Below are 19,063 nucleotides of genomic sequence, written 5' to 3'. Positions count from 1 at the left end.
TGTGTGTCTGTGTGTGAGAGAGAGAGTGTGTGTGTGTGTGTGTGTGTGTGTGTGTGTGTGTGTGTGGTGTGTATGTGTGTGGTCTGTGTGGTGTGTGTGTGTGTGTGTGTGATGGTGTGTGTGTGTGTGTTGTGTGTGTGTGTGTGTGTGTGTGTGTGTGTGTGTGTGGTGTGTGTGGTGTGAGAGAGGGAGTGTGTGTGTGTGTGGTGCTGTGTGTGTGTGTGGGTGTGTTGGTGTGTGTGTGTGTGTGTGTGTGTGTGTGTGGTGTGTGTGTGTGTGTGTGTGAGAGAGAGTGTGTGTGTGAGAGAGAGAGTGTGTGTGTGTGTGTGTGTGTGTGTGTGTGTGTGTGTGTGTGTGTGTGTGTGTGTGTGTGTGTGTGTGTGTGTGTGTGTGTGTGTGTGTGTGTGTGTGTGTGAGAGAGAGAGTCTGTGTGAGAGTGTGTGTATACGTGTGTGTGTGTGTGTGTGTGTGTGTGTGTGTGTGTGTGTGTGTGTGTGTGTGTGTGTGTGTGTGTGTGTGTGTGTGTGTGTGTGTGGTGTGTGTGTGTGTGTGTGAGTGAGAGAGAGAGAGTCTGTGTGTGAGAGTGTGTGTGTGTGTGTGTGTGTGTGTGTGTGTGTGTGTGTGTGTGTGTGTGTGTGTGTGTGTGTGTGTGTGTGTGTGTGTGTGTGTGTGTGTGTGTGTGTGTGTGTGTGTGTGTGTGTGTGTCTGGCTGTGAGTGAGTGTGTGTGTGTTAATTGTTACAGCTCAAATGTTTTGCAATGACTTCCATGTTAAATAAAGACTTTAAAAAGCTGAATATTTTAAAAAGTATAACATATTTTGAAAAATGTGAAAGTTTCCCATCATGTGCTGAAAAGGCTGAATAGTTTGATATTTGAATGGTTCCTGCATAAATTAGGCTGAAGGAGTTAAATAAAGATATCAAATGTAAGTAGTAGTGATTGCATGTTTACATGGCGTCTGCTCTGATTGGATGATGTCACTCACGTGTGTGTGGCTCCAATCTGCCCAGCAACACCATGACAACCAACTGCAGCACTGAGTCCCATAAGAAAGCGTTGAGGATTATATCTGACAATTTTGCCACCTGTTCAAAAACGATGGCTCCGATAAAAAAAATGACCAGACGGTGAGCATCAGGGAACCCCAATGAACTGAAATATGTTGTTTTTTTTGGTTTTGTGTGTAAAATGTGGAAAACACAGGAAAACACAGCGGCGGCGGGCATGAAATCTCCGGAAGGACGGAGCGGAATCCCAGGGAGGCAGGAGCGGTCACCCCGGGAGGAAGGAGCGCAACCCGGCTGCAGGCAGATGCGCAGCGGCAGCGGGCACGAAGTCCTCAGCAGGCGTTGAGGTATCCCCGGGAGGCAGGAGCAGTCTCCCCGGGAGGAAGGAGCGCAACCCGGCTGCAGGCAGATGCGCAGCGGCAGCGGGCACGAAGTCCTCAGCAGGCGTTGAGGTATCCCCGGGAGGCAGGAGCAGTCTCCCCCGGGAGGAAGGAGCCGTGGACAGATGAGAGGCCAGACAGGTTCCGGAGCGCGCCACCCACGGGCCGATGGCAGCATGGGCGACGTCCGAAACCGTCGAGGCGACACGGGGTCCAGGAGTGCGCCACCCATGCGCCGATGAAAACGTGAGTGGCGTCTGGAACCGCCGTCGAGGTGGTGAAAAAGGTAAGAGTGTCCACACGAGGTCAACCGGCTGGTCGAACCTCCTCTCCGGCACCGGAAAAAATTGTTAACAGTCAGATGTTAACAGCTAGCCGTTAGCCGTTAGCTGGCAGCCATGGGTAGCTGCTAGCCGTCGTTAGCCCCTCGTGGTTATCCGCTAGTCGTCGCCAGCTAGCGCAGCCGGGACGTGCAGCCGCACGCCCCGAAGAAACAAGCCCACGAGGTAGCAATCGGGTTGCTGGTCGACCCAGCAGATCGTGCATCGTCCCCCTGTTGGATGGAAGGCTGACGCGGGAATGGCGAGCAACGTCCCCAGCTCTTCTGCGGGGCGCGCAACGAGCCTCAGTCCGTGTGCCGGTGGCAGCCACGGACAATTCCAAAAAATCCCCGGAATTTCGAGAAAGACCCGTGTTCGGGTCCGTCCCGGAAACTTCTTGAGACTTGTCGGGGTCACCAGTGTAGTGCCGAGAGATAGGGAGTCAGAGGCGGTGCAATGAAGGTGCAAAAGGGTACTTTATTTAAGAGCTGTAACTAAGGTCATGTTGTCCGGTTGCAGTCCGGGAAGAAGAGAGAGAAGCCAGGAGGGCACACAACATATACTGTGTATAGACAACACATAACATGTCCGTGTGGAAACAAAACCCCAACTGTAGTTCCATGTGTGAATTATGAACCCCAGTGTATTAATGAGTGGTCACTACATACCCCACCTTTAACTTATATAAAGAAAAACGTGTTAAAATCCATAACAATTTCACCCCAATTTCCTCTTGCAACGTGCACTGTGCGCTGATAGTGATGTATCTTTCACCCTGTTGATGGTTTTGATGCAGAGCTTGGTTGTTTGATGTTTGTCTCACCTTGTTGGAGGCCATCTCGCTGACGGAGCGGTGCGTCTGGATGGTCTCCAGCTGGTCCAGACACCAGTCCAGCTCCTCCAGAGTGTCCAGAGCCATCTGCTGGTACTGCTGCTCCGAGAGCGCCTCGCGGGGGCTGAGACACGGCCCCCCCACCGGAGACCGCCTGGGGACACAACACGTTAAAGCATCTATTAAGACTGTTTGTTCTTTAAGATGTTTATTTTTGATTTTGATTTATTTCGAACGTGTAAAACAATAATACAAACAATTATAATAATAATGAAATGAAACATGACAATTATGATACTGTACAAACGTAAGCAGTATCAAATTGATAAACTAAAATATTATTGATTTACAAATTATATATCAACAAATGATCTACCTAATTACACATTCGAAAAGGGGTGGGAAGAAGTTTACACTTATTTAATCCCACCCCTTCTCCCAAAAACTAAATGATTAACATATATTATTTTTCTAAATGTATGTCTGCATACAATATACATTTAAAATTATAAATAGATTATATCATTATTACTACAATATATACATTATTCTTTTACGTTGTATATCATATTTTACAAGTCAAATATAAAAGATATTTATCGCGATATTGAAAAATAAAGGGAATTTTTTGTTATTAAATAATAAATCTTATTTCTACAGCATTTGAATAGGATAGTAGTATTTTAAAGTGTCAACAATATTATAATCAGACCCTGCAATAAAATAAATCAAGTTACACTTTAGTTTTTCAAGTAACTCAACTCTAACGGCCCGTCCACAGTACAGCTTCAAAAAAAGCTTGGAGCTGGGCTTGTCTGAAGCTCGACCAACAACCAATCACATGAATCTCCCGCCCCTGACACACAAGCAGCGGTTTGATTGGCTAGAGCTTGTACTGGCATATGATTTGATTGGCTGACGCTTCCACCGAAAGCTTCAGAAGCTTCAAAAGTTGAACATTGCTCAACTTTTGCAGCCTGAAACGCCAGGAAAGCTCCGCTCTGCTTCCCACAATGCAGTTCGGCGAAAAGTGACGTCACCCCATTCAAAGTGAATGGACAGACGCGTTGGAAACCATTTTTGAAGCTGTCGAAGCTGTAGTGTGGACGGGCCATAACTCACTCACTCAGCATCATCAAGGTTATCTTTTAGGAATATGAGCATGTCCACATTTCCAGGTAGAAGCTGGGATGTTTGGGCGTTTGCAATATCCCCTGCTGTGGAAACAACTCTCTTGCTTGGTACTGATGTTGCTGGGACAGAGAGATATTCTTTGGCCATGGGTGACAGCAGTGGGTAAAACTGTGCATTGTCTCTCCACCACTTCAAAAACAATACCGTTTTTGCCAAGAAGGTGAGGCTTATTGACAGGGCGAGATATAAATATACTGTTGGTACTTGTCAATGTCTCTAGGTATGTACATGTAGCCCTGTAAATACGATGTCCTTTTGTGTTATCTGTTGTTTTATGTTCATGTTGTAACCTACTTGCTGCCATGTTGGACAGGTCTCCCTTGACCATCTGATTGAATAAAGGTTTAAAAAAAATATATATTGATTTTTTTTTTTTATTTTTTTTTTTATTTAAATAATTATTTATTTATTTTTAAATCGCGGTAGATGTTGTCAGTCTCACGACGGTATTGAGACATTTATTTACCGCGATATTCGATATATCGTTACATCCCTACTATCTTTTTATATACCCCATCCAAAATATATTTGTTATTAAAAAAACAAACAAAACAAAAACACAGTTATCAATACAAATTCCATATTTAGTTATAAGCTTAAAGATTGTTTTTAGTTTTGTGATTAACAGTGTTTTTATTTTGTTCCTTCATACTGTGAGTATCCAATAATGTGTAAAGTGTTGCGTACAGTTTAAGGATCATAGGATGAATAAAATGGTGCAATATGGTGCATACTTAATGTGCTGATACTTACAAAAAACTACTGCAATTATTTAACTATTGTATTTCAGAGAATCCTACACATTACCCAAGAAAGGTGTGAAACTATCTGAAATGTTTTGGTTTGTTTTTCTTCATTCAATATGACGTGTATCAAAGCATGAATTGGGAAAATAATCATCTGTACAATTTGAACGACCCATTGCTTTTGGTTTGGTGGTCACGTGCACAGAGAGTTAGAAGCCACGGCTACAGTTCTGTATGAAAGCTGGACCAGCTGTAACAAGTTACCTTCAAAAGTTACTGCAGTCACAAAATGTGAGTATGAGTGTGACATGAGATGCATGTTTATAATAATAGGGAAGCTGTATCTTCATGTTTCATATGCTGCAGGTAATTAGATTGTTGTTGTAAGCAATCTCTTCGATGTGTAACCACAAATTACAGTGAGCCTGAATACATTTCAGGAGAATGAGTTGGTACTGACTTGACTGGTGAGACGTTGGCTAGAATGGTGAAGTTGCTCCGTACTGATCGCAGACTGGCCAACACCTAAATAATCACAAAGCAGAACAGATAATCATTTTTACTTTACATGAAAGTGTATTCACTTCCAATTAGAATGCACACACTGGTTTCAATTCCTAAACATTCATATTGATCTATTTTCCTAAGACATTATTATGTATCAGATCAGACAAATATTCAGGTTTGTTGCCAAGAAGGTGTACAAATACAAGGAGTTGGCTTTGGGGTATAATGGTTCATTCATAGACACAATAAGAGGAATTAAGTTGTAAGAAAGGAGCAAATACAGAAATATTGTTAAAGCTATTTAAAAATCTATAATAAAAGAATAAAAATAATATACCAAAATATATCAGCATTATATTACAATGTAAACAGATGAGAAACTTTTTGGGGTTTCAAACATTTTACACAACTATTTATAAATATGAAATGAGACTCACTTGTGCAAAAGGTGTGACGATGAAGTCCTCTCCGGTGTGCCTGAAAGAGAGAGAACAAATCATTAGAATATTTTTAAACTGTGAGTACACACACATCATGTCTCACTCATTCATATTGTCTCTGGAGGAGTCTCACCCTTCACCGGTGAGGGAGTTACGAGAGGCCGTCTTGGGCGACATGTCGTAGTCGGAGTCGGAGCGGTAGAGGAAGGACTCTCGCCTCTGACCGGGGGGGAAGGGGCTGTGCAGCGTGATGCCGGGACTCTGAGAGCCCAGCGGGGTGAGACCCGGAGACACGCCATTTTCTGCTTCATAGCTGCAGCACGAGGAGAGGAGGGGCATTTGATGGTTAGTTAGGATGCAAGCAGAGATGGCAAAATTACACACATCCTTTACTCAAGTAGAAGTGCAGATACTCGTGTTTAAAAATACGATATCAAAAGTATTGACTGATTTTATTCACTCAAGTAAAAGTAAAGCAGTGTGGGCTTCAAAATGTACTTCAGTAAAAAGTACCCATAACTCCCAGCTATTTTAAAGAGTACCTGACCTCCCTTTATATTAATAGAACAATAATGTCATTGTTAGCTAATGAATGTTTCCATGCTGAACAACGGCAACATGACAACGTTTCCATTGGTCCCTCTTCTTTAGAGAAGACCAGGAAATGATGGATACACGGATCGTGTTCAAATCAATTGGCACGCAGTGACTCTAAAGAATAATGATCACGCACCAACACACATTCAGACTAAAGGAACCAGCTGTTTGGAAAATGTGAGAAGTAGAAAGTACAGGTGTTTGAGTTCAACATGTAAGAAGTAGAAAGTACAGGTATTTGTGTTCAAAATGTGAGAAGTAGAAAGTACAGGTATTTGGGTTCAACATGTAAGAAGTAGAAAGTACAGGTATTTGTGTTCAAAATGTGAGAAGTAGAAAGTACAGGTATATGTGTTCAACATGTAAGAAGTAGAAAGTTCAGGTATTTGTGTTCAAAATGTAAGAAGTAGAAAGTTCACGTATTTGTGTTCAAAATGTAAGAAGTAGAAAGTACAGGTATTTGTGTTCAAAATGTAAGAAGTCAAAGTAAAAAGTCGTCAGAAAAACAAGTAGTAGAGTTTTCTGATACCAGAAAAATGTACTTAATCTCTATTTTATGTTTTTAACAGAAACTTGGATTGAACAAAATAACAGTGCAGCTGTTCTTATCGAATCAACCCCTCCCAACTTTAGTTTTATGAGTCAGGAAAGAATGCATAAGAAAGGGGGTGGAGTTGCTATTCTGTTCAATGATTCCCTTCAATGCAGGAAGACATCGTATGGAAACTTTGCTTCTTTTGAATATGTGGCCCTTCAGCTGAAATGCTCCTCTCGAGCTCTGTTCCTAAATATTTATAGACCACCCAAATACTGTGCAAGCTTTTTTGATGACCTTACTAAACTGCTGTCTATAGTGTGTATTGACTTTGACCGTCTAGTCATTGTTGGTGATTTTAACATCCATGTTGACAACCCCCAGGACAGAGGGGCAAACGAACTGTTTTGTGTTCTTGATAGCTATGGACTGACTCAGCATGTGACGGAGCCCACGCACAATAAGGGGCACACTCTGGACTTAATTATCTCAAAGGGTCTGAATATCTCTAAGGTTGTGGTGACTGATGTTGCACTCTCTGACCATTCCTGTGTTTTCTTTGAGAGCTCTATTTCTGTTCACAAAAATGTTCAAAAAGAGGTAACCACAAAGCGATATTTAACTGAAAATACTAGGGAAATGTTTACTCAGAATTTTTCTTCCACACTTGCCCCTGCTAACACCTCAGTAAATGAGCTAGTAGATCATTTTAATTCAAAAATTAAAAATGTTATAGATGCCATTGCTCCAATTAAGATAAAGGAAGTGTCTGGCAAGAAAATATCTCCATGGAGAAAAGCCATGACCGTGAGAACAGAAAAAAGAGAATGTCGAAAAGCTGAACGCAGGTGGCAAAAAACAAATCTTCAGGTTCACTTTGAAATCTATAAAGAGAGACTTGGCCTTTATAATTTGGAATTGAAAAACGCACGACAATCGTTCTTCTCTGACATCATTACCAAAAACAAAAACAACGCACGTGCCTTGTTTGCTACCATCGACAGACTAACTAACCCCCCAGTGTCAGTAGCCTCTGAATTTCTATCCACCAGGGCGTGCAATGATTTTGCCTTCTTCACTGACAAAATTCAGAAAATCAGACAAGCAGTCAGTGCCTCTGCATCAGGAACAGCAAATGTGTTGTCTCTGTGTCCACTTAACATCAATTCAAACACCATGACACAATTCCATCAGATTAATGATAAAAACCTAGAGGACATTATACAACTTCTGAAATCCTCCTCCTGCTGCCTTGATATTATTCCAACAGGATTTTTCAAAGATGTTTTGCCTTGCATGGCCTCAGATCTACTTCATATAGTAAACAAATCTCTTCACTCAGGTATTTTTCCACAGGCCCTGAAAACTGCAGTCATTAAACCGCTCTTAAAAAAGAATAATCTAGATGCTTCAGTAATGAACAATTACAGGCCCATATCAAACCTCCCATTTCTAGGTAAAATCATTGAAAAAGTTGTTTTTCAACAGTTGAGTAATTTCTTGCATTTAAATAACTGTTTCGATGTGTTCCAGTCAGGCTTTCGTCCAAACCACAGCACTGAGAATGCTCTTGTAAAGGTCTTTAATGACATCCACTTAAACACAGACAGTGGCAGAACTTCAGTGTTAGTATTATTAGATCTCAGTGCTGCGTTTGACACTGTTGACCACAGCATATTACTAGACCGACTGGAAAACTGGATGGGACTTTCGGAAACAGTTCTAAATTGGTTTGAATCCTACCTAAAGGACAGAAACAACTTTGTTTCTATAGGTAAATACACATCTGAGTTGACAAATATGACATGTGGGGTTCCTCAAGGCTCCATCTTGGGGCCTCTTCTCTTTAACATCTACATGCTACCACTGGCTCAGATGATGAAAAACAACAACATAAGTTACCATAGCTATGCGGATGTCACACAAATTTACGTAACAATTTCACCAGGAGACTATGCTCCAATTCAAACACTGAGTAAGTGCATTGAACAAATCAATGACTGGATGTGTCAGAACTTTCTCCAATTAAACAAAGATAAAACTGAGGTAATGGTTTTTGGAGCCAAGTCAGAACGTTTAAAAGTTAGCGCTGAGCTTCAGTGTGCAATGTTCAAAACAACAGATAAAGCCAGAAATCTATCAGCAATACTGCTGCTGGTTTATAAAGCACTGAATGGTTTAGGCCCAAAATACATTTCTGACCTCCTGCTAAATTATGAACCATCCGGATCTCTCAGGTCTTCAGGGACTGGTCAGCTTTCTGTCCCCAGAGTCAGAACTAAACATGGAGAAGCAGCGTTCAGTTATTATGCTCCAAATATCTGGAACAAACTCCCAGAAACCTGCAGGTCCGCTGCAACTCTGACTACTTTTAAATCCAGGCTGAAGACTTTTCTTTTTGTCGCTGCTTTTAATTGAACTATTCATATCTTAGACTGCACTGTAACTTTTATCCATGTTTTTTTTTTTCTTTTAATGTTTATTTTATTAGCTTTTCTTTTTAATGACTGATTTTAAATGCCATTTTCTTAATGTCTTTCATTTTTTGTAAAGCACTTTGAATTGCCTTGTGTTGAAAAGTGCTATATAAATAAACTTGCCTTGCCTTGCCTTAAGTACAGTAACAAAGTATTTATTTTGACCTCCACTACTTCCCACCTCTGGATACAAAGGATCATTTAGAAAAGCTTCCTGTAGGGTGGAAGTGTTTTAACTCGTCCGATGTGGGGGTCAAAGGACAGAGGTTGTCCTACTCTGTATACACTGTAAAACCGCCTGCGACAAATGTAAAATGTTTGATTTTGGGCTATATAAATTAACTTTGATTGACTTTGAAGTCTAGAGGTGTGTGTGTGCGTGCGTGCGTGCGTGTATGTGTGTACCCGTCAGCGTCTGCCTGTGTGATGGAGATGCGAGGCGGGATGCGGAGGGGCAGAGTTGTCGGACGGGACACGTTGCTCAGGACCTCGGGGGAGCGGGTGCGGTCTCGGGGGCGGAGCCAGCACGGTACCTGAAGAGTGAAAGGAAGGTTTTGTAGAAATGAAGTATTCAGATAGATTGGATATATGTTATACCTGTCACCAGTTGCTTTTCCAGTGGGTACAGCACATTATTTACACTCTCTTCCACTTAAAATTGGGAAAACTAACCTGACCGAGTGGATTGACATTGTTTATGATATTTTTAAGATGGAAAGGATAACCCTTGCTTTGAGACTGGTCGAGATGGGAAAAATGGATAATATGTTAAACCAATACGACCATCATTTGTCTAGAAGGGAATTTTATATATATATTATATATATTTTGTATATGCCTATGTCTATGCCCCCCTTGTTTGAATAGGTTGAAGATACACCTCCATAACCCTGTTGGTGTTTATGTTCGTACCGTATGTTATAGCGTGTTTGAAGGTCAGTGAGGCTTGCCTCCGTATTATCCACAAATATGTATGTTTGATTTGTGACTTAATTGTAAATTACAGAAGGCTTACAGAGAATATTGTATTGTCTATGATTGTGAAAAGCATTTAACAAAAAAACTGTGAAAAATGGTTCAGAGAAGACCCATATTCAGTGTTGGGTTTTGATCAATTTGATGGCAGTTTGTTTATCAATGAGCTTTGTGACTATAACACATTCAAAAGCTTTCAATACAACTCATAAATAAACCATTACAAGTTTGTTTTAAATGTATGATGTATGCAATGGAATATTTGATTTGTATCTGTAGGTATTTTTCCAGGAAACCTTGGGGGTTTCATTCATTGAAGTGCATTTTGTTGGGCCATTTACTGTAGGTGTCAGCAGAAACAAGCTGTTAACCCTTCACTGACCAAATATCACTTTTTTAGTTGATGCAAACTTATAGCTCACAGTTGGACATCCAGCAGAGACAGTGGGACCTGTATTTGGGGTTGTGTTGTATCCTTCTAGCAAAGTAGTAATTAGGTATGTAAATTGACATGCGCCACCAGTTGCTTGTATATATGTGTACAATTCACACTAGGAAAACTGGTACAGACAAAACAAACAGATTTACTGGTGTAATTGAATCAATTGCAAATGTGTAAATGTGGTTTAGCTTCGTAACTACAAATCATCCACTACCATTAATAAAACTCAAATAAACCTGTACAATTGTGTCTAATTGTATGCAATGGATTATTGGGGATATTTTTTGTACAGTATGTTTACATTGCGTGCATGCTTTCAATACCTGGAGACTGGAGGAAAGTCTTCTGCTCCTCCCTCTGCGTAGCTCCGCCCCCAGAGTGGCCCCGGACGTATAAGATCGGCTGTAGCGAGATGACTCCGCCTTCTCCTCAGCACCAATTATATCTGTGTCCTTACCCTGAGAGAGAGAGGGGGGAGAGAGGGTGATATGAACAATGTGTCTGTGTAGAGTCAGCAAAGAACATATAATAATTGTGTCCATGCAGTTGTCATATTGTTGATTTATTATTTTGCTTTTTGATTTTTTTACTGGCTGGGAAAATGTTGCACACCACTGTCGTCTTTACACTTCTGTTAAATGGTCAGGTCTATATGTTTCGCGTTGGTTGGCCCTCATATGAACATCTCTCTTCGTGCTGCTTCTTATCAATATGGCCTGTGCTCTCACAATATTGTACAGATGTTTTCCCGAGGGCCAAGAAAAAAGTTTGCAAACATTTTTTTTCCAGTATTTTCATACAGAAGGATTTTAAATTAGCAGAGCTGATTTCTAATTTAGGTCAATTAGAAAACAGTCAATTAGAAAACAGCACTCTTGGATTGTTCTTAGATTTTTTACTGGAAGACTAAACCCATTGTGCCTTTTTACTGCATTATAGCTGTTTTTCGTGTTTTAATAACTGGAAACAAAATTGACAACAAGATTATCAGGTAATTCATGCTAATGATATTATCCCAATATCTCAACATTGTTTTAATAACAATAATAATGTTGTGTAAAAAGTATCTTTGACTCAACTATTATTGTGCGTACATACTTATCGTACAAATATCAAAGTCTTCACCGGTATATCGCCACAACCCTATTTGTAGTGTGTGACAGTTGTATTTGTATACACTTGAAAAAGAGATTTTAATTTCAGTGAGATCTCTTCCAGCGTAAATAAGGGATTTATATTTCAGAGGAGAAAATAGAAGAAAAAAACACAGACTATAAATCATTTGTGTGTGTGTGTGTGTGTGTGTGTGTGTGTGTGTGTGTGTGTGTGTGTGTGTGTGTGTGTGTGTGTGTGTGTGTGTGTGTGTGTGTGTGTGTGTGTGTGCGTGCGTGCGTGCGTGTGTGTGTGTGTGTGTGTGTGTGTGTGTGTGTGTGTGTGTGTGTGTGTGTGTGTGTGTGTCTGGGATGAGGCCTCCACAGACGGAGCTCTTCGAGGCTGATCTGCACTGCAGTACCGTAGCAACAAAACACAAGGGGGAATGGTAGCAGTTGCTAGGCAACAGTGCCGTGTTGCTTCCATGCTGCGTTTGATGTCGTCCAGACCCAGATGTGGAAAGATGCTCACACAGACACACAGACACAGTACACACACACAAACGGAAATGTATGGACACCTGCTCCTCAGCGTAATCAATAAAACAGGGAGGGAATAATGCATCCTATTATGTCCTTCAGCCAGACGTTACCTTTAACACAACATTGGGCATTTACATAGAGCCCTCATTTAGCCGGCGCTCATTTCCATACCGGACTATGAGAGAGTGAGTGCTTCACACGGTGTGAGCGAGTGAAGAGGACAAACCGTCCACTCGGACTCCTGAGAGCGGACACAGACCTTGACAACAAGAACAAAGGGAGGCTTGGATGTGTGAAAGTCACGAGGTTTGTGTGTCATGGTGAGCATTCAAAAACACACACACACACACACACACACACACACACACACACACACACACACACACACACACACACACACACACACACACAGTCTGCTCTGCTTTGAACAGACTCCCGTGGAAACAGGTGATAAAGTTTGTTATTTCCTCAAGTATATGAGGGATGTGTCAATCAAATAGTTTCCGATATTTGCCAAAATCACTGGATTGTGTTTCAGAGATAAAAAAATAGTATCATTTAATATGGTGCTGGTTTTCCCTTTCCTGTCGTGTGTGTTTTTTGTGCACGTACATGCAAAGGATTTTAGCTTTGCAGACAATTTCAGAGGGAATTTCTCACCCACACACTCCCTGAAACTCCTCCATTGGACTTTGTTTACTTCTGCGACATAGTGACATCACTAGGTAACGTTTGTGCTTCTATAGGCTAGCGATCAAACACATTGTACGTGATAGGCTAAGCGGCGGGAAATCTCTAAGCGATGGACCAATCACAACACAGCCGGCCAGCTAACCAATCAGAGCAGACTGGGCTCTGGTTTCAGACAGAGGGTGAAAAGAGGTGCTGCAGCACAGGCAGTGTGAGAAAAATAAAGATCTTTTTGAACATTAGAGCATGGAGCCATGTCCCAGGAGAGACACTACACTGATATGAACCTGAGAATGAGCGTAATAGAACCCTTTTAAAAGTGCAGAGAAGAATATTTCTTTAGGGTATCCATACCATTTATCAACTGCTTAGTTGTTCAAGAGAAGGAAACAAGTGCAGAGCATTAGTATTGTCAGATACTCAATGTTATGGTCACATGGAAATGTAATATTGAGTTAATCCCTGGTTGTTTATGTTCTCACCCCTTCTCCAGTCACAGACAGCACGCTGCGGCTCTTCTTCATCCTGATTGGCTCGTTCTGGGCCCCAGGACGGAGCGTTCCTGAACCCAGGCAGCAGAGCAGGTGGAGAGCCAGGACCGGAGAGGTCAAAGGTCACTGCAAGGTCAAACCGGGGTCAGACCGGGTCACAACCGGCCCCCATCGGAGCTGATTCAGCCAGCCAACCGTCCTCCGTCCTCAGGGGGCTGAAACCTGGCGCCGCTAAAAGCTAAAGGTGCATTTAAGGCCCCTCAGAGGCTCCAGGGTCAGTCTGAGGTGGGCGACCTTTGTGTGTCTGTGGTTTTATTTTCCAAACAAGCCAAAAGGGGAAGACAAATACAAAATAAACGAATATCCTCACTCCATTTTTGTGCAAGCTACGAGTTTCTGTGAAAAAATAAGTCCGCCTGCATGTCGTCTTGCTCCGGCCAGACGAGCCGATGGGATTTCCCGGTCAGAGTTCATGATGCCACCATTAAGGAAAACCTTTTCCTAAAATGTTTATCCAACTTGCAGTATTGTTCCGATGACATTCCCCAGTGGTACACCTGATCCCACATGAATGCAACACTCAATAATCCAGATCCAGCCTGTGGGAGGATCTGCAGCGAGTCTCAGATCAGCTTCCCGCCGTCTGATTGGTCAGTCGGCATCCGAATTCCGCATGGGAAGAAGTGGTAAATACGAAGTCCAGATGTCAGAATTCCAGGTTCGATATGCCCGGATCCATCCTGGAATCTGTGTCAGTGTGTCCTCTTCGGTGTAGATTCCCCTGTGGACAGAAAAGATGAGAAAGAGACGTCTCTGTTTGAGTCATCTGTCTCCTCCGAGTACTCTCTGTCCTGCTTTCATCTAATACATTCATCAAATGTGAGAACATCCTTATGGGGACAATTGTTTTCCACAATACAAGGCATGAAAAACATTAATGAAATACTTCAATAATATCGAATGAAACGATTGGTCGACTAACGAAGGGGGCTGCCCTTTATCAACACATGTTAGCTATTGTTGCACTGCAGGAGCCGTACCTCCAGTGGCTAATTCTGAGCAGACACTGCAACAGTAAAGCTCAGTGGTGTTGTATAATTACTTTGAGCAGTTGGAGATGACCTAATTCCAATGCATAGGACAGATGCAGCATATGAGAGTGTTTCTGATTGAGCTGCAACACACACAGTAAGTGGAGGAGACGACTTTTACCAGGGGTCATGAAGAACACACCCACTCAACGAGAGCTTTCTCACCCCAGAGTCTGCACACATTCACAGCGTGGAGCCGAGGAAAAGAAACCGTCTGTGATGAGGAATCAACAAATGCATGGTGACACAGTGACATATATACGCACAGACAATGAGAGATGTGAGCACACACACCGACTCACACACCACGGCTGCCACTACAGATGCTTATGAAACCAAGAAGCAGCAATGCATCAATATGCATCTCAACTACCAGCACTGCTCTTCTGTTACAGAACACCCCCCAAAAAAATATATATTAAAAAACACACACACACACACACACACACACACACACACACACACACACACACACACACACACACACACACACACACACACACACACACACACACACACACACACACACACACACACACACACACACACACACACACACACTGAAGCCATGCATTCATGAGGACAGCCCTGCCATCACGCCTGTCTGCACACACACTGCAAGAGATATGTGTCAGACACACATGTACACACACACACACACACACACACACACACACACACACACACACACACACACACACACACACACACACACACACACACACACACACACACACACACACACACACACACACAGGCCGCAGCATGTTAGAATATAAAAACACACTCACCTTGATCGCCTGAAGATCAATGGCAAGATGGGCTGGGCCTCGTCTCGCTTTCTCTCCCGTCTCCTTCCCCTTCTGTCTCCCCTCTGCAGACGAGCAGTGTGTCACCACGGCGAGAGAGAGAGAGAGAGAGAGAGAGAGAGAGAGAGAGAAAACACTCGGCGTCTTCATGAATATCCGCGGCTTCACCAGCCTCCCTCCCTCCCTCCCTCCCTGCCTCTCCCTCTCCCCTGCCACAGTGGTCTCCCCCAGCCGTGGAGAAGCCCATTCCCCCCCCCCCCTCCCCTCCCCTCTCTCCCCCTGCACAGTGTGTCCATTAATCCCACACAGCCGCCTCCTCCTCTCTCCATCGGTACCCCTGCCTTTTTTTGTGTGGCATGTCCCCCTCGATAGCAGCCACACGCCGATTCTCCTGCTTCAATAGTCAGGCGTCAGTCCTCTCCATGATACACACGCATGCACTCAGCAGGATTCCATTGGCACACGCTGCTCGTATTGACAGACAGAAAATCACAGGAAAGGATTCAAGCAGCCTGTTACTCACGCTGCTTCTTCCTTAGCATGTCCTTTTACAGCCATCCCATGACATCCTGTATCCCGGCTTATACGTTTGGTTTCATCTTGAATACTTTGCAATACATGTGTACTGAGGATGGAAAGCAAAAAGGAACAAGCTGCTTTTTGTGAATCTGCTCCATTGATATAAATAAGATAGTAAGGTTGACATGTATGTATTCATGTAAGACAAGCAAATCATTTTGATCAATTAAAACAATAGAATATTTGAGATTGTTGCCTAAAAATGTAGTAAAAACGATCTTGACATAATACATCAGCTCAACATAGCTGCAGATAACCTCTGAGTCCATTGACAGAAGACACACACTGTGACGGTTCATCAAACGTCATCATGAATCCTAAAGGAGGATTCATGCTTTTCTGTTTTGTTTCATCCTCAATATTTTTTGATAAATGTGTAGACGATGGAAAGCAAAGAGCAACAAGCTGCTATCCGTGAATCTGCTCCATTGATATAAATAAGATAGCAAGGATTAGCTGGTCACCATTTGTATTATCAACCAATCAGCTGATTATGTACCAAAAAAGGAGTTACTTGAAACATATGCTAATTATGTGTCAGAAAATACTGTGAGCCAGTGATCAGGAGGACATTTCTGAACCATTTGTTTTAAGTTATAACTGAGTCCAAAACCCAAAGCTATTCAGTTGACTAGAATGCAAGACAAGCATGCAGAGACTTGTCACATTTGATAAGTTAAAAACAAGAGAAGGTGTGAGATTGTTGCTTGAAAACAACAAATGTTGCAGATGACCTTTTAGTCGATTGACAGACGACATACAGTACACTGTGATGGTTCACAAAATGGCCGTTTAAAAGTCTCCGAGTTAACATTAAGGAACTAAACCTGAGCTGACTTTTCCTGCCTTCACAGAATTAGTGTCACATTCATAAATCAAGTCGGGACCTGATGTTGACAACCATATTCACGTACGTAAACATACACCTGGTCATTTGTTTGCATCAAGCTGTGATTCAATCAATCAATCAATCAATCAATGTTTATTTATATAGCCCAATATCACAAATGTTACATTTGTCTCAGTGGTCTTCACAGTGTGTACAGAATATCAGTATGACAATACGACACCCTCTGTCCTTAGACCCTCACATCGTACAAGGAAAAACTTCCAAAGAAAACCCAGTTTAAAGGGAAAAATGGGAGAAACCTCAGGGAGAGCCACAGAGGAGGGATCCCTCTCCCAGGACGGACAGACGTGCAATAGATGCCGTGTGTAAATTGAAAAGATAATACATTTGCAACATAGGTAGTCCAGATGTTTGGAAATGCATGTGTGTATAATAGGAAGATGAATCCACGAGGATATCCATCCAGGACCGATGATCCAGGACCACAGCCACGACTCAAGATCCAGCGCTCGCGATCCAGGACACAGGACCGCAGGATCATCCATGACTCCGGATCCCAGCGTATATAGACACCAAAAGAAAGACATTTGGGGAAGCTGGGTTAATCAGAACATGAGAGTACACAGGTATAGACAGAGAGAAGGAAGAAGTAAGATGACCCCCGACAAACTAAGCCTATATCAGCAAAACTAGGGGCTGAATCTAATCAGCCCTAACTATAAGCTTTATCAAAAAGGAAGGTCTTAAGCGCACTCTTAAAAACGGATAGGGTGTCTGCCGCCCGAACACAAACTGGAAGCTGATTCCACAAATGTGGAGCTTGATAAGAAAAGGCTCTGGCTCCCATTGTACTTTTAGAGATTCTAGGAACAACCAACAACCCTGCATTCTTGGAACGCAATGCCCTAGTAGGACAGTAGGGTATAATGAGTTCTTTAAGGTAAGATGGCGCCTGCCCATTAAGGGCTTTGTAGGCGAGAAGAAGAATTTTAAATTCTATCCTGTGTTCTATAGGGAGCCAGTGTAAGGCAGCCAGAACAGGAGTAATGTGGTCCCTTTTCCTAACTCTGGTTAGTACACGAGCCGCAGCATTTTGAATCAGCTGAAGCGACTTGATTGACTTCTTGGTACTCCCTGATAATAAAGAGTTACAATAATCCAGCCTAGAAGTAACAAATGCATGGACTAGTTTCTCTGCATCGTTTTGAGGCAAGATATGCCTGATTTTTGCAATGTTACGTAGATGGAAGTAGGCGGTCCTTGAAATTGATTTTATGTGGGCGTTAAAGGATAAATCCTGATCAAATATAACACCAAGATTCCTTACAGTCTCACTGGAGGCCAAATTAATGCCATCCATAGTTAGTATATCTTTAGATAATTTGTTTCGTAGATTCTTCGGGCCAAGTACAATAACTTCAGTTTTGGTCGTGTTTAACATCAAAAAGTTTAAGGTCATCCACGTTTTTAAGTCCTTAAGGCAGTCTTGAATTTTATTTAGATGATTAATTTCATCAGGCTTGATTGATAAATATAGTTGAGTATCATCCGCATAACAATGAAAGTTTACAGAATGATTCCTTATAATATTGCCTAACGGAAGCATATTATAATGTGAACAAAATAGGTCCGAGCACTGAGCCCTGTGGCACTCCATGGCTAACTTTGGTTTGCGTGGAAGATTCATCGTTAACACGTACAAACTGAGAGCGTTCAGATAGATAGGACCTAAACCAGCCTAAAGCAGTTCCCTGTATGCCAACTAAGTGCTCTAGTCTTTGCAATAGGATATCATGGTCGATAGTATCAAATGCAGCACTGAGATCGAGCAAAACAAGAATAGAGACAAGTCCCTTGTCTGAGGCTATTAGAATATAATTTGTGACTGTAACCAGAGCTGTCTCTGTGCTATGATGTGTTCTAAAGCCAGACTGAAAGTCTTCAAATAAATCATTGTTTTTTAAGTAATCACACAACTGTTTTGCGACCGCTTTCTCAAGAATTTTTGAGAGGAACGGAAGATTAGAAATAGGTCTATAGTTGGCTAAAACCTCTGGATCGAGGTTGTGCTTTTTAAGAAGCGGTTTTATCACTGCTACTTTGAATGATTGTGGAACATAGCCTGATAAAGACATATTCATAATATTTAATAAAGAAGTGCTAATTAATGGAAAAACTTCCTTCAACAGCTTAGTTGGAATTGGGTCTAACATGCACGTTGATGGTTTAGAAGAGAGAATCATTGAATTTAATTGTTCAAGGCTTATGGCTGAAAAGCATTCTAGTTTCCTATCTAGTGTAATATTAGAACTTACGTTTCCGGGAGCTGTTGATAACACTATACTGGTCAAAGGCAAGAGGTCATTAATTTTGTTTCTAAGAGTAACAATTTTATCGTTAAAAAACCACATAAAATCATTGCTACTGAGTGCTATGGGAATAGAAGGCTCAATGGAGCTGTGGCT

At 42.1% G+C, this 19,063-nt stretch overlaps 1 protein-coding gene across 2 annotated transcripts in view; it reads right to left on the bottom strand.

Annotated features, from left to right (window-relative positions):
- Nucleotides 1–15,323, bottom strand: part of LOC117453004 (3',5'-cyclic-AMP phosphodiesterase 4C-like) — a 35,748-nt gene extending 20,425 nt beyond the window's left edge. For both annotated transcript variants that reach the window (XM_071203617.1, XM_071203619.1), the window contains exons 1-8: nucleotides 15,152–15,323; nucleotides 13,261–14,050; nucleotides 10,778–10,912; nucleotides 9,443–9,570; nucleotides 5,562–5,741; nucleotides 5,426–5,465; nucleotides 4,942–5,006; nucleotides 2,533–2,695 (exon numbers count right to left, since the gene is read on the bottom strand). In XM_071203617.1, coding sequence (XP_071059718.1) covers nucleotides 2,533–2,695; nucleotides 4,942–5,006; nucleotides 5,426–5,465; nucleotides 5,562–5,741; nucleotides 9,443–9,570; nucleotides 10,778–10,912; nucleotides 13,261–13,302 — 753 coding nt within the window. In that variant the 5' untranslated portion in view covers nucleotides 13,303–14,050; nucleotides 15,152–15,323. The remainder of the gene's footprint in view (nucleotides 1–2,532; nucleotides 2,696–4,941; nucleotides 5,007–5,425; nucleotides 5,466–5,561; nucleotides 5,742–9,442; nucleotides 9,571–10,777; nucleotides 10,913–13,260; nucleotides 14,051–15,151) is intronic.
- Between the last annotated feature and the right edge of the window lie 3,740 nt (nucleotides 15,324–19,063).

This window comes from Pseudochaenichthys georgianus, chromosome 1 (genome assembly GCF_902827115.2).
Source record: "Pseudochaenichthys georgianus chromosome 1, fPseGeo1.2, whole genome shotgun sequence".
NCBI classification, from domain to species: Eukaryota; Metazoa; Chordata; class Actinopteri; order Perciformes; family Channichthyidae; genus Pseudochaenichthys; species Pseudochaenichthys georgianus.
This window is presented reverse-complemented; position numbering and strand designations above follow the sequence as displayed.